General features: G+C 44.4%; 1 protein-coding gene across 8 annotated transcripts in view; it reads left to right on the top strand.

Annotated features, from left to right (window-relative positions):
• Nucleotides 1-22,446, top strand: part of PKP4 (plakophilin 4) — a 257,367-nt gene that overhangs the window by 222,104 nt on the left and 12,817 nt on the right. For all 8 annotated transcript variants that reach the window (XM_052653958.1, XM_052653951.1, XM_052653943.1 and 5 more), the window contains 5 exons: nucleotides 10,757-10,940; nucleotides 15,382-15,499; nucleotides 16,945-17,136; nucleotides 17,338-17,511; nucleotides 20,508-20,658. In XM_052653958.1, the coding sequence (XP_052509918.1) occupies nucleotides 10,757-10,940; nucleotides 15,382-15,499; nucleotides 16,945-17,136; nucleotides 17,338-17,511; nucleotides 20,508-20,658 (819 nt within the window). The remainder of the gene's footprint in view (nucleotides 1-10,756; nucleotides 10,941-15,381; nucleotides 15,500-16,944; nucleotides 17,137-17,337; nucleotides 17,512-20,507; nucleotides 20,659-22,446) is intronic.

The following is a 22,446-nucleotide window of genomic DNA, read 5'->3' as shown; positions in this document are numbered from 1 at the left end:
TTATTCATCCATATGGCTAAATAAAATATTTCCACACTGTTTATTTTAAAATTTTTGGATGTCAGCAATGGATTCCAGACACTGTGAAGAACGTGAAATTACGCATATTCCTTTCCTGATCAATAGCTCCATATTTCTAATTAGTAAATTAATAAGAAAATGATGGCTGTGCACCGAGGAAGAGTAGATGGGCCAGGCTAAAGTTTAGCAAACAGCAGGACATCCTATAAAGAGCCAGAGCTTAATGGACATGCATTCAGCCTTTTGGACGGTTGCTTGCCATTACAGAATGAAACAATTGCTAAACATGTCCCCTTGGCCTAATTAATGTGCCTTCAAAACAGTCATTTATTCTCTGATCCAGAGAGGAGTTGGCCTGCTACTGCTGTGCTTTTTGTGGGCCCCTAGAGCTGTTCGGAGCCGCGTGGGTAGTTTTCAGAAATCAAGCAGCATCGCCCCCCAATTCTCAGCACAAGTCGGTAGAATCCTTACCACTTGGCCCACTTTATAAAATAATAGCATTTTATTATTAAATGCATTCTCTTAACATTTCAAACCATAAAAATCAGTAATGAGAAATAAAATGACAAAAGTTTCATTGGTAGCAAGACAAAAATAGCTTGATAAAAGCAACAACTGCTAATTCAAAGTCACAGAACTTTGTGCTGGAAAGGGCCGTAAAGAATAAGAAACTAGGGTGCAGAGAGGTTGGCTTCCCTGGCTTGCAGGTTGGAACTGTTTCCTCCCTGCCTCTGCCTGCCCCAGCCCATCCCCCAAGTTTGGGGGAGGGTGCAAAAGCCCATTTTCACCTCTCATTTCCCTTAATCTTTCAAATTACCACCAACAAGGAAAAAAAAAATCCCATATCTCCTTTACTGTCTGAATTTCACCCAGGTGTATAGAGAAATATTTTTGAACTTAGTCACTAGCATGACTACATCAAACTAATGATCAGGTAGTTTGCTTCAAAAACATGTGAAATGTGATCTTAGCCTTGTATTTCAAGATTTGCATCCTGAGTATGAAAAGATTTGCCCTTGGAAATGGAATGTGACATTCTGTCTAGCGCGTAGGCTTCTGAACACCAAGCAGGATGAGGAGGTCAAGTGGGGAGACTCAGAGTCTCCTGTGGAGTTCACGTGGTCAGCCACTGGCCTGGGTTGGGGGTATCTCAGCATGAGCCAGGCCCCGTTAACGACACTGTCAGCAAACTAGCCAGCGTGTTAGTGTGAGAAGGATGAGAGCACATGACGTACCCAGAAAAGATGCCCAGAAGACCCCACCCATGTTTCTCGGGTCTTTTGCAGTTTCGGAGTCTTTCTGATCTCTTAAGACCTAGGACTGGAGGCCCTTCTGTCTCTAAGCTGCTCTGCTTGGACCAGATGACTCGGTAGAAGCTTAGTGCCATTACAAGTGCAGAAGTACGTGCTGGAACACACAGAAGTCAGCTGTGGAACCTACAGCTGCAGGAACTTTTTCCTAGGGCCATCTCTGTGATAGTGTAAAGGCCTAACTCTGTTGGTGCCTGAAGTGACCTGAAGATCAACCAGGGTGGCCACGTCACTACCCCCACTGCCACCCCTGCATCAGAGCACTTCTCTTAGAAGGATTTCCCTTCATGTGACCTGTTCACTTTTATAAACTGTCCCCCAGCAAAAGCAAACATCCTTTATGTGCCTTACTGGCCATTCTTAGTCAGCAACTCTGAATTGTAAGCTGATTTATTTTCAGAGGAAATGCTTTTCCAGGGTGCATAAGACTGTATCCCTCTGTGATGTCATTAATCCTCTCAACCTGTCTCTGAAGTTGGGAAGTTACCTAGGTAAGAAAGAATATGATGAAATGCAAATGTGGGTCTGTAAGTGGAGCTTTAGAAATTGGTAGATCTTTTTAAAGATGGTGTGATCCACCTTTGTATCTGAAAAATCACAGAAACAAAGGCTAACCCTTACGTTCTTTAAAGACTCTATACAGATAAAGATCAATCATTTGGGTCCTTTGGCTGGGAAAATTTAAGCAGCCAGAGTAGTCCCCTTCCAATTGAATATTCAGGCTGGGACCACAATGTGTGCAGCATCTGAGCCATCATTCACTGTGATGGGAACCAGAGGTCCTGACCACCATGACCGCGGCAGGGTCCGAGTTAGCCTTCCCATGCCTGGCATGGAGTATGTGTTAGCTGAGCAGGAAATCTCAGGGAACAACCAGGGTCACAAAGCAAGCCCCACAGGCTGGCCGGGCCAGGCCTCCCTGTGGGACCCAGCTCTCGAGGCAGCTGCACTGCTCCCCACCTACTATGCCACTGTGCCAACCAGCAATGAGTGTAGCAAAACCTAGGCTGGCAGCAGAGGCACAGGAAGAAGAAAGCCAGGAGGTAGGAGTGTAAGCCAGGCCCAGGACTGCACATTCAGCTAGTTTGAGAGTCACCACACATGATGTACAGTTGGGTTACAGTTGGTGGCTCAGACGGTAAAGCGTCTGCCTGCAATGCAGGAGACCCAGGTTCGATTCCTGGGTTGGGAAGAGCCCCTGGAGAAGGAAATGGCAATCCACTCCAGCACTCTTGTCTGGAAAATCCCATGGACGGAGGAACCTGATAGGCTACAGTCCATGGGGTCACAAAGAGTCGGACACAACTGAGTGACTTCACTTCACACATGTTTTAGGAATCTCTGCTGGGATGGTCTCTTCTTCGGAACCCTGGAGATGATTATCCCACCATGACTTGTTTTCCTGGGAATTTCTCCAGAGAAAGCTATTACTATAATTAAAGACACTCTCATAATAATTGCTTTCCCATTATTTCATTTCTGTCTCCGTGTCATAATTTATTCACAGCATTCCCGTCCTAGTGGAAAGTTTGAGACATTCACCTGAAGCCACAAATAGGAAGTACTTCTCACACTATTTTTTCCCACTCCCCCCTTGATTTCCTTGTCTCTGTCAACCAAACCATAGTCTCACACATGAGCTAAACTGTTGACTCATCTTTGACATCACCCTCAGCTTACATCAGGCTCCAAATTCTCATCACAAGCATCCTCTCTTCCTCTTCCCGTCCCCTCCGCACTCCTTCAGGTCCTCATCACGTGCTCCCTGAAGTACTGTCCTTGGACATAGGCTCTGCCCCTCCTGGTCCCTCAGTGTCCCTGTCTCCTCCTGGAATGACCCCTGGCCTTACAGTCCACACTTCCCCACCTGCCAGCCAAATCTACAGCCCCTGAGCTCACCTTCCCTTCTGGACTAATCCCAGCCTCAGGGTTCCCCCATTCCTGCCCCTCTCAGATGGAAGAGCACCCCAAGCGCACTTCCGCCTGGCCTCTACCTTTCACACTCCAGCTTGAATGCCATGGTCTCCAGTTCCACACCAAGGTGGAGCTTCGCCTGCTCAGTGAACATCCAGGGAGAGGCAACCTGGTATTGGGAGCGAGTGTGGCCTCCAGAGTATGATCGACTTGTTTCCTTCTTGCTCTCTGACCCCTGGCAAGTGCCCCTCACCAGCACCAGCTCCCCAGTGATAAACACAGCACCTGCCACTTGGGGTTGCTGTGGAGTGCCTGACACAAACCACATGCCAGCTGGCCTTGCTGCTCTTCCTGCTGGTGACTCCTTGGTCACTGCTGCCTGCTGCTGTAACTCTGTGTCAAGGCCTCCTGGGAGCCAAGGGCCCGCCTACTTGTTTCCTTTAGTGTCTGCTGTAAAAGCACCCCTACCAGCACTTTTCCAAAGTGTAAATGCAGGGCACGTGTTATGAACTTCCTAGTAGCCACATTACAAAGGAAAAGAAACATCTGTTTATTTTAATAGTGTAATTTGTTTGACCCAATAGTTCCAAAATATCACTTCAACTTGTAAGCAGTACGAAAGCTATTAGTAGGGTGTTCTACATTCACTTGTTTCATACCAGGTCTTCATAATCAAGTGCATACTTTACACTCAGCACATTTCAGTTTGGACTAGCTGCACTTTGCATGCTCGACAGTCTAATATTTCTACCCCTCTTTTTCAAAGATGCTTACAGGGTGGCGATACACAACTGCAGCCTGTTCCATGGAGCCCATGGGTGCAGAATGGTGGGGTGGAGGGGGGAGCGGCAGGCGGGCATGAACAGATATACCACGCAGTGTTCTGACCCCCAGAGAACTGAAACATGACCTGACTTGTCATGATGCTTGCTCTGTGCAGGGAACCATGGGGCCAAGACCTTTCTGTCCCTCCTCTGAGTTAACACTCTTCACACCCCTATGGCTTGGGTGCCTGGTGGATATCTCGTGAAAGAGCATAACTAAAACAAGAACAAACACTGAGCATGAGGCCAGCTTATGAAGGAAAATGCAGGGGATGGTCAGTAGTGATACCTGAAGTGCACTAGTACTTTTTTGGCTATTTTCTTTTTCTTTTTTTTTTTTTTTTTTTTTTGCAGTGTCCATGAACTCTTGTGTTGTTCAGTGTTGGGTTTTTTGTTTTGTTGTTTCATTTTTTGATAACTAGGCAGCAACATGAATACTATATAAAACTTAATGGCCTTAGATTTATTTCATATCAGAAAAAAATTGCATAGGCTGTTATGTATTTATGCTACTCAAAAAATAGCATTTTCCGAATGTTGTTTGGTTTTCTAATATCCTTTAAGAAATACATTTTTCAAATGGTACTATTATTTTAATTAATCAGGTAAAATCAGTTCCTAATTTAACCATAAAGTTATCACTTGGCTCTTTGAATAGCTATAAAACTAGTTTTAAATGTGAGTTCTTTCAAAATTCTGCAGCCAAGGATTTATGTGAAATGGTATTCTGATTACTTTATTCATACTTTGTGGGAAAAATGAGCTTTCATCTCTTATGGCAGTATTTCATTGTGGTTACTGGTTACTCTTAATTACATGTACTTTTTCCTGTGCTAGAGAATAAGCATAGTTTTCTTCAATAGGAGGCATGAAATTCCCTAACATGTTCTAAATTTGTTTATGCATGTTCATAGTTCTCACAACAAAAAAACTAATTGTTTTGAATAAAAACCTCAAGGTTCCTAAGCTGAATTATAGTTCATTTTTAAGTTTATTTTATTGTGTGCTGTGCATAAGTGTAGCCAGACATATAAAAGAATGAAAGAGTATTTCTTACCTACTATGCTTGCCTAATGAAATTTAATATTAAATTTAGAAAAAATGCACATCATACTGTAAAAGTCAACATGCTGAATATCTCTGAAGCACATTCTGCATTAGGATGTTGGAGCTGGAGGTTTATCATTTTGATGGAGAATGCTAATCCTGAAGATCTCTATTTCTTATCAGTCTCGCTGCATGTGGGAGGGAGTTAGTGTATTTTCTATTCATTACTTACTGCTCTAGGAACATTCTCCCTGACCCATTAAATGAAGCCCTAGACAGACTAAGTGGAAAGAACATTATTTTATTACTACTTTAGTGATGTGTGTGCACACAGGTATTATTAGTTGGTCTTAAGACTGGTGCTTTTTACTTTGAGTAGAAAAGTCAAATTAATCATTCCATAGCTAAGACTTTTAAGTTTAATTGAACCTTCTTCATCTAATATTGGTTGATCAGAACTGGTTACTTTAGCTTTCTATAACCTTTATTTTTTAAATAGAAAGTGGGGAAGAAAAACCAGTGTCTTAGAACTTGCTCTGATGTTCAAAATGGCAAGTTAAATCCATGCCAAATGTAGTTTTCAGTGTTATATGGGAAAGTGCATGATTGGAAGTATAATGTAACCCTTAGTGTGGGATCAGAAAGCTGCCTTTGTGTGGATGCCACAAGCATATCAAAAATAGAATCCCTCCTTTTCTCTGATCAAGAATAATTTTGAACATTTTTTGAAGTTGCAGAAGAGGAAGCCTCAGTTTCTATGACAGACTGGTCTTATGAGTCATCCAAGTTGACCAAAAGATAGCCTCCTCTGCTACTCTGTACATCTACAGAAGGATTACGTACCTCTAAATAATTTCACATTTTATATTTGGGAAACACTGACCCTGCAGTTTTGCAGTTTGAGGGATGGAGATCCAGGCATTTTGGTGTAACTTCTGGTGCTGGGAGATGGATCAGCACTGTGCTTTCCCTAGCCCCATAACTAGGGTGCTGGTTTCAGCAACTGTCCGTTTAGGTCTTCAGGTGAAAAATAAGCAAAACTATCACATGCTAGTAAAGTAATGCTCAAAATTCTCCAAGCCACGCTTCAGCAATACGTGAACCGTGAACTCCCTGATGTTCAAGCTGGTTTTAGAAAAGGCAGAGGAACCAGAGATCAAATTGCCAACATCCGCTGGATCATGGAAAAAGCAAGAGAGTTCCAGAAAAACATCTATCTCTGCTTTATTGACTATCCCAAAGCCTTTGATTGTGTGGATCACAATAAACTGTGGAAAATTCTGAAAGAGATGGGAATACCAGACCACCTGACCTGCCTTTTGAGAAATCTGTATGCAGGCCAGGAAGCAACAGTTAGAACTGGACATGGAACAAGAGACTGGTTCCAAATAGGAAAAGGAGTACGTCAAGGCTGTCTATTGTCACCCTGCTTATTTAACTTCTATGCTGAGTACATCATGAGAAACGCTGGACTGGAAGAAACACAAGCTGGAATCAAGGTTGCCGGGAGAAATATCAATAACCTCAGATATGAAGATGATACCACCCTTATGGCAGAAAGTGAAGAGGAACTAAAAAGCCTCTTGATGAAAGTGAAAGAGGAGAGCAAAAAAGTTGGCTTAAAGCTCAACATTCAGAAAACGAAGATCATGGCATCCGGTCCCATCACTTAATGGGAAATAAATGGAGAAACAGTGGAAACAGTGTCAGACTTTATCTTTTTGGGCTCCAAAATCACTGCAGGTGGTGACTGCAGCCATGAAATTAAAAGATGCTTACTCCTTGGAAGAAAAGTTATGACCAACCTAGATAGCATATTCAAAAGCAGAGACATTACTTTGCTGACTAAGGTCCGTCTAGTCAAGGCTATGGTTTTTCCTGTGGTCATGTATGGATGTGAGAGTTGGACTGTGAAGAAGGCTGAGCGCCGAAGAATTGATGCTTTTGAACTGTGGTGTTGGAGAAGACTCTTGAGAGGCCCTTGGAGTGCAAGGAGATCCAACCAGTCCATTCTGAAGGAGATCAGCCCTGGGATTTCTTTGGAAGGAATGGTGCTAAAGCTGAAGCTCCAGTACTTTGGCCACCTCATGCAAAGAGTTGACTCATTGGAAAAGACTCTGATGCTGGGAGGGATTGGGGGCAGGAGGAGAAGGGGACAACCGAGGATGAGATGGCTGGATGGCACCACGGACTCGATGGACATGAGTCTGAGTGAACTCCAGGAGATGGTGATGGACGGGAAGGCCTGAGGTGCTGCAATTCATGGGGTCGCAAAGAGCCGGACACGACTGAGCAACTGAACTGAACTGATGTGAATTCCCTTGAAGATCCACACCACTGTTCTGACCCTCTCTCTATAGTTACAAACATGAAAGGATACTCTGAGAACACTCAGAAAAGAAGTGAAAAAGAAGGAATACTTAGGAACTAAATCTGACAGGCAAGCAGTAAAACAGAAATCTAAAAACAAATACAGGCTATTTAAGTGGATCTATTAACATATATTCCTGAGCTCCTATTGTGTGCCCTGCATAAGTGTAACCAGACATATAAAAGAATGAAAGAGTATTTCTTACCTACTATGCTTGCCTAATGACATTTAAATTAATATTAGATTTAGAAAAGATAAATGCTCATCATACTGTAAAAAGTCAACATGTGGAATTTCAAGCCCACCAAATCATTAAATGGAAAGTTTATTTTGTGTGTCTTGACTCTTTAAGGTATTGTGTGTAAAGCACATTGTGCCTGGCAAAGAGTAAGTCCACAGTAAAATGGCCAAGTTACTGTTGTTGATGTTGATTTGTGAATGTTCTGCTGTCTAGTCCCAAGTAGATGTAATGGCTGGTAGTAGACTGTGAAATGACATATAACTTCACTGATCATTCTAAATGCTGGACAAGGAACAGAAAGATCCAGACAAAATTCTCATTCTGGGACAGAAAATCAGGCCAATCTACAAACCTGGTAACTATCCTTTGCCAGAGTAGATCTTAGAAGGGGCCAGGAGTGGAGGCAGGAACCATGAGAAGCAAGCTTTTCTGCCAGCGATCAGAGAACCTCTAGACATCAGCTTCAAGATAAGTGTGCTAAGAACCAGCCCTCTTCTTAGTCATGGTTTCACCTGAAGTTTGTGACAACACTGTTTACTTTTCTGTATAGATATATCTCATTTTATACCTATAGCCTACAATATGATAGACTTTACTTTCCATAAACCTTGCCTTAAGTGGATTTTACTGGAATGCATTTATTCTGTGAAGTAGAAGGTAGCTTATTGGAAAATGCAGCTCTGCCCCATGTGTAGAATTCTGTAGAGTGAGGACTGTGAAATGATTTCACAGAAGAATTGCTCTGTGGCCTTAGGAATCACATGATATAAAATTGTCAGCAGGGGAAGTTGGGAAACGACCTTCGCCACCACGGCCTCTGGGCCACACGCTGCCCCGGACGCAGGCCTCCTCGGTGCCCTGGGCGGTGAGGCCCACCTGGCTGGCAGGAAATCGTAGAGCCCTATTTGTGGCAACTGCTGTCACCATCCCTTCTGCACCTCAACCCGTTGTCTTCTCTCAGCTCACCTCTCATCGAGGTCAGAGCCAACCTTCAGAGACTCATTTTTCACTCTTAGCTCCCAAGGTCTGTTCTGTGGTCATCCTTCCTCAGATATTTTTCCCCTAATACAGCCCTTTTTAAATATCTTTTAGACCCAAAACCCAGTTTTCCAAACAGCAACACACAAGTGAAGCCCAGTATTGAGAAAAGAGGCTGGAGCCACTCTGGGTGAACTGGGGTAGGATCTAGAGCCCTGGCCCCAGTTCTCCACCCACCCCTCCCCTGGCACCCCTCCAGGAGCCCAGCAGAACCCTCAGAATCCGTAGAGAAGTAGGGCTGCCTGTGGAGTTGAAGTTCATTTTGTGAGCGCCTGCCGTGTGCGTCTGCCACAAAATAATTATGGAAGCAAAGGTCTGTCGTGGTGGACAGGACAAGCTCTAAGAGACAAAGCAGGGTCTTTCCTTTCCGTGATTCTGGACTGTCCAAATCTCCCTCGAGTCCGAGCTGAACAAGGTGGGTCACCGCTAAGGCTGAGGTTTTGAAAAGCTGTGCTTATGGTGGGCTGTCCCACCCCAAAGGGTAGGAGCACAGAAAGGGTGAAAGAGTGTCTTGGGGGAAGAAAGGAAACCCAGTCGGTGAGGCCCAAAAGCCAAAGCCAAGTGAGATCGGAGAGCAGCCAGGACCCGAGACAGAGCCCTGCATCTGCCTCCATCGCTGACCGTCAACAGCCCTGAGGGTGGGTCAGGGCAGACGTGGGGAATGATGGTCCTCCCGGTTCACAGAGTGTTCTCTCTGGTTCTGGCCTTGGCCTCTACCCCTCCTCCTCCCTTCATAAAGAAAGCAAGCAAGCTCCTGTCAGTTCTCTCCTGCCTCCCTCCTTTTAAAGGGCCCTGCGATTTTGTCAGGCCCGGGGGAGGCGGTGCAGTTTCTAGGCTGGCCTCTTGGTCACCAGACCCAGAGCAGCAGCTTTCAGTCTTGTCTCCGGCCTGACACTCTTCAGTCACTTTCACAAGCCTGACGTGCTTCCATGGACATGGGCAGATTTTGCCAACCCTGTCCCCTCCACAGGGCCTCGAACATTTTGTGTGCTGATAATTCTAAAAGCGCTGTACTGATGAAAGCAAGGATCCTTGCCAAGGATACATCAGGAGTGTAGGGTTCTGAGGGACTTCAGTGCAGAGGAACCAGCTGCACCACTTCTCCTCCATCCCCTTCCTTCTTAGGAAAATGCATTGATGTAAAAATTAGAGTAGGTATAATCTTGAAATTTCTCTAATTTCTAAAGAGTGATTATTAGAAAAAATGCATGCTGTAAGAATAAACCTCTTATGGTTGACACAGAAATGAAGACCTTCAAGTATGTTTGTAATTCAAGTAACACTCTAATAAGGTACATTTAGGGTCTGTTGTCTTTGGAATCTTGATATGAATTACAGTATCAGCAGCTTTTAATTTATTGTTAGTGTCCTGCCTGTATCCAAAAAGGAATGGTAGTAATTTGCACATACTAAAAACACTCTTAACGTGGAAACAAATGTTTAAACCTTTTCTAAATAAGGGAGACGAAGCAAATGTGTAACCATTCTTTGTGCCAGTTAAGTCACTGCACACATAATATTTATGCTTGAGCTTCCCACGAGCGAAAGTAAGAAAAGGAAGTGTGATGAAGAGAAAGTGTAAGTCTTTTGAGAAAGAGAAGTTCTTTTCAAGTACTAAATTGTAAAAATGGCTTGTCACAGAGAACATTAAATGAAGGAGACAATACAGGAACCTCATTTTTACAACCATCACAGATGCATCATATTTGTGATCTTTGATTAGATTGTGCCCATCCTCCTCATGGAGTAACTCTGCTTTGCTTTGCAAAACCACAGTCATCTTGCCTAAGGATGACTTGGTGATGTACCAGAAACTCATATATGTTTATTCAACATTTATTAGAGGTCCAGCCCCAGCCTGGGTGTAAATTCAGGCCATAGATTAGATTTGGAACAGAGTTCCCATCAACTAATGCTAATATGTTCATTTCATTTCTAAAACTGCAGGATTTCTAATTGATGATTTGATTTTAAAATCTGCCTTCTGTAGGAGTTCTGTGGAATTTATCCTCATGTGATGCTGTAAAGATGACAATCATCCGAGATGCTCTCTCGACCCTGACAAACACTGTGATTGTTCCACATTCTGGATGGAATAACTCTTCTTTTGATGATGATCATAAAATTAAATTTCAGACTTCACTCGTTCTGCGTAATACAACAGGTTGCTTGAGGTAGATATTTTATTTATTCTTTCCGATTGTCTGATTAAATAATATGTGTCATAGCTAAGTTGATTTTAGGATGATTTACTTCACTTTCATTAATATCTATGTAAGTTTTCAAGTTTGTTTAAAAATTTAAGCCACTAGACTTTGTTACTGTGTGAGGAAAACATTATGAGCACAGACTAGTGGCTTGAAAGACATTATCTTGTAAATAACTCTTCTATAGACTAGTCAAAAAAAAAACCTTTCAGTCTGCAAAGTTACGGCCAAAATTCCAGTGTTTTACACTTTAACAGCATTTTTCTGGTTATTACATTCTGATTGCTAATGTGTTTGTAGCCTGGTTTTTGTTTAAATTCAAAATACGGAGGTATAAGCTTTGAGATGTAAAATAAGTAGGTCATGAAGACACAGTGCACACCTTGGTCGCTGTGTGCCGTGTGTGCTGTGCTTAGTCACTCGGTCGCGTCCGGCTCTTAGCGACCCCGTAGACCGTAGCGCCCCAGGCTCCGCTGCCCATGGGGATTCTCCAGGCAAGAATGCTGGAGTGGGTTGCCATTTCTTAGGACGGGGGATCCCCCCAGCCCAGGGATTGAGCATTAATGTGCAGGCGGATTGCAGGTGGATTCTTTAGCGTCTGAGCCATCAGGGAAGCCCTGGTGACTGTGGTGACTATAGTCAACAATGTCGTGTTGTAAAGCTGACAGAGACTTAAGAAAGTTAATCTTAAACGTTCTCATCACAAGAAATAAAATATGTTTTTGACTTTGTGTGTTAAGAAAGTTAATCTTAAACGTTCTCATCACAAGAAATAAAATATGTTTTTGACTTTGTGTGGTGACAGGCTCACTGTGGTGATCATTTCACAGTGTATACAGATGTCACATCACTGTGTTGTACACCTGAAACTAATATAACGCCTGTTAATTAGACGTCAGTCCTTTTAAATCTGGGCTTCCGTGATAGCTCAGTTGGTAAAGAATCTGCCTGCTATGCAGGAGACCCCAGTTCGATTCCTGGGTTGGGAAGATCCGCTGGAGAAGGTATAGGCTACTCAGTTTTCTTGGGCTTCCCTGGTGGCTCAGCTGGTAAAGAGTCCACCTGCAATGCGGGAGACCTGGGTTCGATCCCTGGGTTGGGAGGATCCCCTGGAGAAGGGAAAGGCTACCCATTCCAGTATTCTGGCCTAGAGAATTCCATGGACTGTATAGTCCATGAAGTTGCAAAGAGCTGGACACGTCTGAGTGACTTTAACTTTTTTAATGTAATAGTTGAAACCTTTTTGCTTTTAAAAGGGTTCAGAAAGGTGTAGTTTAAACAGTCATTGGATTTGAGTTCTATAAATAAATGAAAATGAACCCAAATACTATTTTCAGTCATTATCTTTAGCATTTGAAATCCAGAAGGCCTCCTTTAAGTGTTATAGTATTGCTCCTTATTTGCTGGTCGTTCTCATCAGCTGTTGCCAAGGCTTCTTGGGAACTTGAAACAAACCTTAGGGTTCTGCCTCAGACAGACTGGCTTACTGTCCTATTCTGAACCTTGGTTTCCTCATCTTTAGAACAGGGGTAATAATACCATCTCAGAATTGTGAGGACTCAGCTTGTATGGAATGCTTCATGTAGTGATAACACAGTGAGTGCTTTTCACATTTAAGCTAAGATGTCTAAGCATCTCTACAACAGAGTTTGTGGAAGCAGGGGAAGGGGCCTGGGCTTCTTTGAAAGTGAAAGTGAAGTGAAAGTGAAGTCGCTCAGTCATGTCCAACTCTTTGCAACCCCATGAACTGTAGCCTGTCAGGCTCCTCCATCCATAAGATTTTCCAGGCAAGAGTGCTGGAGTGGATTGCCATTTCCTTCTCCAGGGGATCTTCCCGACCCCAGGAATCGAACCCAGGTCTCCCACATTGCAGGCAGACATTTTACCGTCTGAGCCACCAGGAAGGCTTCTCCTCTGAAGCCTTCCCCTATTGGAATGGTTAATTGTGGGCTCCTTCGCCTAGAACCGGCAGGGGCGGTGGGTGGGGGCAGGGGCGGTGGGTGGGAGCAGGGGCGGTGGTGGTGACAAGAGTCGGGCTCGTAGAGGACAGACCAACTCCCTGACTCAGATTCCTGCATCACCAAGCAGGTCACGTGGCCGCCGCTGCTGATTCGTGGGTCAGCATCTCATCCTCTCCCCATGCCTGAAAGAGGAGAGTGTGATCACTCAGCCAGTCTGCTGGGCTTCAGGGAAAGCCCAGGAGCAGGACACATAGGCTCCCCCAGTGGTTCAGAGCTATTAACATTTGGCGAATGCCTTCTGTGTACATTTAGTGATGACCAAAACAGACTAGATCTCTGCTCTGATAGAACAAAGTTCTCTTGATGAAGATAGGTAAATAGGAAAATAACAGATGTCATTTAAAAAAATAGGGTGACCTAAGAGTTACTACGGAGAAGGTGATGGCACCCCACTCCAGTACTCCTGCCTGGAAAATCCCATGGATGGAGGAGCCTGGTGAGCTGCAGTCCATGGGGTCGCAAAGAGTGGAACATGACTGAGTGACTTCACTTTCACTTTTCGCTTTCATGCATTAGAGAAGGAAATGGCAGCCCACTCCAGTGTTCTTGCCTGGAGAATCCCAGGGATGGGGGAGCCTGGTGGGCTGCCATCTATGGGGTCTCAGAGTCGGACACGACTGAAGCGACTTAGCAGCAAGAGTTACTAGCTGGGTACTTTGAAGGTCAGGTGGTCTCTCATAGGAGGTAAAGTTTCAGCCTGCATCTGAAATAGTGCAGAAGCTGCTCACATGAGGGCCTGTGAGGGAGGTGAGGAGGACACACTCTAGGCCACGGAAACAAGGGGTGTAAAGACTCTGGGGCAGGGACGGGCTCGAGGCTGGAGCTTAATGTGCAAGGTGCAGAGTGATGCCAGGTTATGTCAGATTTTTTAAATCACAGGAAAGAGTCTGTACCACATGCCGAGTGCCATGGAAAACAGGGTTTTAATCACAGGAGTGGGCATGGTTTCTGACTGTGATGTAGGGGACAGTGGAGGCAAGAAGGTGAGGCTGTGCATCAATCCAGGCGAACAATGAGAGTGGCTGAGACCAGGCTCTGGAGAGAGGTAGGCAGAGTGGGGTATGTTATAGAGGGAAAGGCTGACAAGATTTGCTCATTGACTGACTGTGATAGACAATGAAAAGAGGAAGTAAGGACAGCACCTTTATCTTTGGCCAGATCAGCTGGGAGCATGGAAGTGCTGTTGATGAGGTCAGGCAGAGGGGAAGGGGGGAGTAACTGAGGGTTTTGGCTGGTCTACTTTGAGATATCTAATTAGCTATCCATATAGTACTATCGGGATAAATGAGTTTGGAGTTCTTGAGAGGGGTTGCCCTAAAGATAGACATTTAGGGGTCATGGGTCCACAGGTTGTATTCCTTGTGTTAAATCCAAGGAACAGAAGGACACCATCCAGGAAGAGTGCAAAGATAGAGGCAGGGACCAGTATAGCCCTGTGCACCCCTAGAAGGACCCATGGGCAGAAGAGGCTGAGAAGGAAGACAGCAGATGAGAGGAAAACCAGAGAGATATGAGGAACAGAAGAGGGCAGCTGTTGAGTGCAGCATAGAGGTTACCACAGAGGGATTATAGGTGATAGTATCTCTTTGGCCTCAGAAAAACAAAGGTGAAAAGAGAAGTCATTCTCAGTCCCCTTTACAAAGGCTAATTTTTGCAAAATTGCAGAGTTAGACTACTTTGTTAATGGCACATAAAATAGAGCCTTATAATTTGGTATCAATTCACAAAATTGAATGGATGGTAAAATTTCAGTGTGGATGAGACCTAAAAACAACTCAGAGTTTTAATAATTTAAAAGATCAGGAAAATTGTAACATGACCGAGTGTTCTCATTTAACTTGAAGTTTTTGTATAAGAAGTGATGTTTCCTCTGTTCATTCAAGAAGCATTTATGACCACCTACTACGTGCAAAACATGTTTTAAAAGGTGCAGGGACTGCCAAGACCTTATGGCCTTACAAGGAAAGTAAAACTGCCTGAATATAGCAACCACGCATGGCTAACACACATCCTTTCATATGGTGGGCACTTTTGTAATTGCTTTATCTGTAGCAATTCATCTTTTCCTCACAGCAATCCTATGAGATAGTTAATATTATTCCTCCTTTTTTACATAGAAGGAAACTCAGGATAAGCCCCCAAAAATAATCCTTTTGGGAGGTTAGAAAGTGACCTGTCATGAGAGAGATACGAAGTTCAAGTGTCCCTGCTGTCTTCTGTTCGTGGCTAATGAGGGGCTGGCTATTATTATGAGCTCTTGAGATTTTAAAATGCAGGCTCCATACGCCTCCTCAGACCAGATTTACACGCTGCTCTGTTGTCCATTCTCAGATCATTAAGGTAAGGCTCTATGGCTAATGAGCTCCCCTGTGTCTCTGCCTGTATAGGAATCTCAGCTCTGCTGGGGAGGAAGCGAGGAAGCAGATGCGGTCCTGCGAGGGGCTGGTGGACTCGCTGTTGTATGTGATCCACACGTGTGTGAACACTTCCGATTATGACAGCAAGGTCAGTGAAGGCTGGTTGGCAGAGGACTACAGCTGCTGACCACCGCCATCTGCATGCCCTTGACTCTGGCTGGAATTCCTGACCCTCTCCTCTTCGTTAGGTTACGCTCCAGGTTAAAGGGAGAATGTCTCTACAAATTACAAGTTAACAGAGACAAGAGAACGTAACGAAAATAGCCTTAGAACCGTGAAAACTGAGTGATTCCATGTGTAAGAACCTTAGCAGGGTCCAGACCTTCTCTGTGATTCTCCTGGGCTCAGTGTCAAGGTGATTGCCCCACTGCTGTTCCCTCTAATTCTGTATCCCCTGCTGCTACAATCAGATCCATCTGCATCTGAGTATTTACTGAATAAAAGTTCTTGATTGAGGCACTGGAATCCCCCCCACCTCTCTGCCCGACCTGCCTCAGTACCAAAGGATGCCCCTCTCTACATCCCAGGTTGCTGCCTTTCATCCACTCCCTCTGTTCCCAGCATAAGCCCCTTATCCTCCCCTCCTATTTCCTCCATCCCAGCCCTTGTACAAGGCATTCTGCTCATCATCCAGGGTCTGCACTGGCATCAGAGGCTGGGGAAGGTGGGAAGAAACAGGAAAGAGGGACTAAATGTGTCAAGACTCCCAAGGCAGGCCAGTCATGTATGGTTCAGATTGGGCTGGACAGAGAGAGGCCGCAAGTAGGCCTGGGTTTGAAGATAAGGGTCTGTGAGAGAAAAGAATGATGAGTGGTAGGCTTGGGAGGAGGTAGAGGAGAATTCAAAGTGACAGCCAGGTTTTCATTTGAGCTTCATTGAACCAAAAGATCTGCAGATGAAACTGAGAGGAGTAAACAAGTTGGAAGGGAAGCGCTTGCGGGGCAAAACTGAACTTGGATTTTGACACTCTTGGTTGAATAGACAGTTGGCTTCCCAATTAGAGGTGTGATAGAGACTTTGGGGGGCAAAAGACCATGTACAGAAGACAAAATGTAGAACGAAAGAGATCATGGAACTTTGCACAGATGGAGGGGAGAGGTGGGAGATGGAAGAAGAGGACAAAGATGGCATTTGGGGGAGGGGCTGTGCCGGAGGGCGTTGGCCACAGCTGCTGTCGTGACGAGAGTTCCCAGCTGTGAGAAGGAGTGGGGTTCTGGTAATTTGGGGGCATCTGCCACTGCAGCAGCCCTGAAGCAGAAACCTTGGGTGTTCTTCCCTCCAGAGCGCCGCACATTTCACTCAGTGTGAAATCAGATCCTCAGCTCTTCTTCGGGTGGCTCTGCACACTCTGTGAGCTTGGGGTCCCACCAACAGTCTGGAATCAGAGTTCTAACTTTCAGGTTGCAGGTTCCCATCAGTGAAAAACAGTTCTTTCATATTCTACATTTATTTAGTACCACTGGTGCTTGGTACAGAAGCATTTTGCACTAACACGCTATGATGGTTTTAACCCTGCGCCCTGTTGGGTTTCAGACCGTGGAGAACTGCGTGTGCACCCTGAGGAACCTGTCGTATCGGCTGGAGCTGGAGGTGCCTCAGGCCCGGCTGCTGGGGCTGAACGAATTGGATGACTTACTTGGAAAAGAGTCTCCCAGCAAAGATTCGGAGCCAAGCTGCTGGGGGAAGAAGAAGAAGAAGAAAAAGAGGACACCACAAGAGGATCAAGTTAGCATTTAATTTGATATGAAACTCTTAAAAATTTCATTTCTCTGGGAGTAAGAAATCACATATTTGGCAAGAAAACATTTTTTCTCATGATTCAGCTTTTCTGCGTAGCTCTGGCTGAGTCCAGCAGAAAGGAATGTTTTCAGATGTTGAATACTGTCTTCACTTTGCCTCCACCAGCGCATGTTCTTTGTCTTTCAGTGGGATGGAGTCGGTCCTATCCCAGGACTGTCGAAGTCCCCCAAAGGCGTTGAGATGCTGTGGCACCCATCGGTGGTAAAACCGTATCTGACCCTCCTAGCAGAAAGTTCCAACCCAGCCACCTTGGAAGGCTCTGCCGGATCACTCCAGAACCTCTCTGCTGGAAACTGGAAGGTAGGATGTCCTCTGCTCGTCCACACCTGCATGCAGTCAGACCGGCCATGGCCAGTGGAAACGGACAAGCGAAGGCGCTTAGAGCTCGCTAAAGGGCAGGGGCAAAAAAGTGAGGAGACTGCAGCTGGCTCTGGGGATCCGAGGGTGGATATGACATAGCCCTTCCCCATGAGAAACTGAAGGCGAAAGAGAAAACCAGACGCACTGAGTAAGTGTTGTATAGACTCCATGGTCTTGGAAGAGGACCTCTAACCCAGCCTGGTGAGGGAAAGGCAAGGAAGGAGGGACTCTAGGAGGTAGGGAAGAGTTCCTGGGGGGATGGTGCTGCCCAAGTGGAGCCTTTAAGAATGAGCAGATGAAGCCCGCCCAGTGTGAGGTTGGGTGCAGAGGGAGCTTTCCAGATAAAGGGACAAGAGGGGACAAGAGCCCTCACAGTGAGGACGTCATGGGCAGAGGCCACAGGCTGGTGGCTGAGATGTGCAGGGGGGCAAGGAGTGCCCATGGTGGAACTGGCCCTCGGACCCAGGCCTGACGGCCAAGCTTCAGGAGCTAAAACCTGGCCTTCAGACCAGAGGGGCCGCTGAAAGGGTTTAAGCAGACAGGCAACATAGACAGACTGATGTGGACACTGCTGGAGCCCATCTGCAGCTGCACTGAGAGTGAATTTGAAGCCAAGAGCCATGGAGGCTGGGATTCTGTTGAAGAGCCTGGTAAGAGATGCCAAGGGCTTGAATTGGAGCTGAGATTGGGCCTTCATTCCTTTCTAATACTTGCAGAACCTACATGTGGCAGAGTTTCTGCCTCCACTGGTAAATGTGTGACTTCATTAGGAAAATTGAAGGTGATTTCCCACTGTTACCACTATAAGCAGGTTCTCAGAACTTTTTGAATATCATCTGACAACGTCTCAGACAATCCTTGTTTGAAACATTTCAACCTCTAGAAGTTTGCCAACAAGTATGTTTTAGTAGAATTATTATAATGCTTGTTTTTGGTTAAATCCTCCATCACCACCTCCCAAAACAAAAATTGGCTGGGCGTTGTTTTTTTCCATGAGAGTGAAAAGTATTGCATTGCTAGCATGCAGCCAGCTCTTGTTATGCTTATATATAAATAATTAGGCCTAGTGCTAAGCCACTGTGGTTTTTTTGTTATGGTTCTTGATATGTGTATGTCACTTTGCTGTACAGCAGAGATTGGCACAACATTGTAAATCAACTGTTAATTAGTTAAAAACATTAAAAGTACTAATAGCATCTAAGTACTGACTCTGGAGCCAGACCCTTGGCTTCGAATCCTGCCCTACCTCCCTTACTAGCTGGAGGCCTCAGATTCATCCTCATGTCCTCAGGTTCATCATCTGTAAAATGGAAATAATGCCCACCTCATTATGTGGTTTTAAGGATTAAATGAGGTAATAAATGTGGAGGACTGAGGACGGTGCCCAGCACATAAGTATTCATAAATATTTATGTTGGTGATACAGTGTTCACCTCCAGCTCCTTATGACCTGAGAATCATATGGTGATTTTAAAAACAATAATTAAAATAGATATGATTTGAGTTGTAGAATTTTGTTTTCTGGGACCTTTAGTGAATAGAAGTTAAATAGCAGAGTCATTTAAAATGTAAATATTATATGGAAGTGATTTCAAAGATATCAAAAATAGTAAATCAAAATATTGGACTCTCATTAAGAAAACAAGATAGTCGTGGTAAGAGATGTGAGCAAGTGAGAAGCTGTTTTGGGAGTGGTGATGGTGGTAACGTTCTGAAAGGGAGGCACCCGAGGTAAACTGAGCCAGTTGTCTCCAAGAGAGACAGGCATTGGTTCTGTCCTTGCAGGTTTCAGAGGGAGAAGTTGCCAAAGCTGCCCAAGTCCTTTACCCGATAGTAAGTTGTGTATTATGTCTCCCCTGCAGATTTCATTTGATTTAGAAAACAGGAGTATTGACCTGAAGAAAGCTAATAGGATCTTTGAAATGCATCTTTTCCTTTTATTTATGTTTTTTAAAAATCCATTCTGTTGATATTAAAGAAGCGTCATCACATATTTTTATGTTCAAAATAATACAAAGGGCTGGCAGATCTTTGTCTTTGTGTCTTGACCACAGCAGGAAAGTATTAAGATGTTTTATGAGCAACATTTTTCAATTATCCTAAATTTTGAAAGATAGTTTGTATTGGTAAAAATGTCAGTGAAAGCTCAAAACAAGATTAAAGACCCATTTTCAAATGTTACTTTTTCTGTTTGTTTGTTTCCTTGATGACTTCGTGTTCATTTCCAATTCATGTGGTGCCCAAACTGACTCACTGTACAGACTTGCCTCTTAATCACGGAAGAAGTTTTTGACTGTGGATTTTAAAAAAGCAGCAGCAGCAGCTAACTAATCTTGAATGATAAAGCATTTTGCGCACAGATATACTTACTTTTTCACCAATGTGTATGAATTATGATGCTCAGTGTTCCTGGAGAGTTCCTTTTCTTCCAAGGCAAGGGATTTTTTTCCCCAAGCAATTTCTTTGAAGGGTTACTAAACTGCAAATATTGTTGCAGAGAATACAGGAAAAAGATGACTAGATGGAGACAGGTTCTCCTTTAATGTGCACTGATCAGTTACCAGCTCTGCCATGCTATTTATAGCCTCTGGACCTGGCATGGGGCCAACTGCAGAGAAGACACGCCATCCGTCCTTAATCATGTTTATGTAGCTGAAGTAGAAAGTAATCACTGCCTTCTCTTTTCTGCACAAAAATATCTGCCAGATGGTGGTTTGAGGTTTTCAGGCTTTGGGATTTCTTTTTAAATCAGTCATCCTAGCTTATCTTTTTCCCAAACTGTTTTCTCTTGACTGGCATCACAGATTTAATCTCCAGTTGGAAAGAAAACATTTAATCTATTAGTTCATTTTTGAAAACATGTTTCTTAGGTGACAGTAATGCCTGAGAGTTGCACTCTGTTTTATAATTGCTTATTACCTTGTTTTGTTTCCTAGTTTGCAGCATATATCCGAGCAGCCGTCCGCAAAGAAAAAGGGCTCCCCATCCTTGTAGAGCTTCTGAGAATGGATAACGATAGAGTTGTTTCTTCTGTGGCAACTGCCTTGAGGAATATGGCCCTAGATGTTCGCAACAAGGAGCTCATAGGTATGTTCTGGTGACCTGATGAACTCTAAAGAGAAATGACAGTGTTTATAAAGCTCTTCTTTTGATTTATAAAAATATGACATTTAAAATGATTAGCAACTGAGTCCTAGTCCCTGGTTTCTTGGTGTATTTGGTACCCTTGTGTCTGTACTTTCTGACCACTCCATTTCAGCAAGAGGTAGGCTTATTAACTGTAAGGTAAGCCTTCTGGCCCCTGTTCCTTTCCTCTCTCCCTGTCTCTCATGGGTATTTTAATGAGTTCAGCATACACCCACTAATCCACATAAGGTCTTGTCTAATTTCTCTGCCTCCTCCACTGACCCGTGACTGTTTCCCAAAAGAGATTCATTTCTTAAACAACAAAAAAGGTTTGATTCTCACTTTTCTGATTTTTGAGACTTATATCTGCTAATTCACCAATACTACCATGTTCTAAATTTTAAAAAGAAATCACATGAATGTTTTGTAACTTTTCCTTCTCAGATCTGTGTAAGTGCTCACACCAAAACAGAGCCACTGCCCCAAGGCCTGACCCCAGGGCAGGGTCAGGATGAGGGAAAGGCAAATGAGGCATATAAGGTACAGAATTCTAGGAGGCGTTCACCCTTAAATGTGGCTAGCACTTGCTAGCACTTAACTTGAGAATGAGCTCCTCTTCAAAGTTCTGTACTCTTGGCAGCTTACCTTGCTTGCCTCCTAGGGATGGCCACCATCCCAAGCAGAGTGTGGCATACAGAAAAGATCAGAGACCCTCCAGGGGGCCTCAGGTTAAACCCTAGATCCACTGTTCACTGGCTATGTAACCTGGGGTGTCCTGCATTGAGCCCACCAGGCTCCATTCCTTCATCTCAGTTGAAAACCCCTCCTTGGTTTCCATCTCTGAAAGGAAGCTGCCCATGCCAGCTCTCCTCACAATGGACTTGCTGTGAAAATGCACGGTCCACGCCAGACCTGTAGCTGGTGACAGGTCAGGGGAGGAGGCGGAGAAATTAGACAAGACCTTATGTGGATTAATGGATGTATGTTGAACTTATTAAAATACCCATGAGAGATAGGGAGAGGAAAGGAACAGGGGCCAGAAGGTTTACCTTACAGAGCGACTGATAATTCTTTATGGCCCCTCATACAGTGCCTGACAGCAGTGCTATTTTAAGTCATTGCCTGGATTATCCTGTTCTTAAAACACCATTCCTCCGTGGAGCCAAACTGTACCTCACAGAGAGGAAAGGAGCTTCTTCCACAGCCTGTTCATACTCCAGCTCGTGCCTGATTCTAGTAGATGTGTTTATAGCTCTTAGCTCCCACATTTCCTTGAGAGAAATCCTCTAGGTCCCCAGAGAGAGATTTTTTAAGTTATTTCTGTTACATCTATATTATTTGAATTTATAGTTTGGGAGTTCTTACTGCTAAAAAATAAAGGGTTGGCCACAGATGCCTTGCAGCCTATCATTCCACACATGGAGGAGAGAGTGGGAGAGCAGAGGGTGCCTCCCAATTCCATGGGAGCCAAGACCTGTGTGGAGACCAGTGCGCATTCCAGGGACTCGCCTTCTCTCAGTGCCTCCTTGTATTTTTGAGAGTTCCTCACCCGCTTTTAAACTTCTGTGAGCATTTTCTCCCTCCACTGATGAGCTTTATTTTACCCAGCTTTATTTACTCAGAAGTCACTTTTTCTTGTTTCTCCATGAAGATCCCTTCCTTCCTAGGCAGTCTGAGCACCTCCCAGATTTAGTATCTGACTCTGATTTACCCAGCATTTCTGTTCCTAAGAACCACTCCCTTCAGTCT

The sequence above is a fragment of the Budorcas taxicolor genome, chromosome 2 (genome assembly GCF_023091745.1).
Source record: "Budorcas taxicolor isolate Tak-1 chromosome 2, Takin1.1, whole genome shotgun sequence".
Taxonomy (NCBI): domain Eukaryota; kingdom Metazoa; phylum Chordata; class Mammalia; order Artiodactyla; family Bovidae; genus Budorcas; species Budorcas taxicolor.
This window is presented reverse-complemented; position numbering and strand designations above follow the sequence as displayed.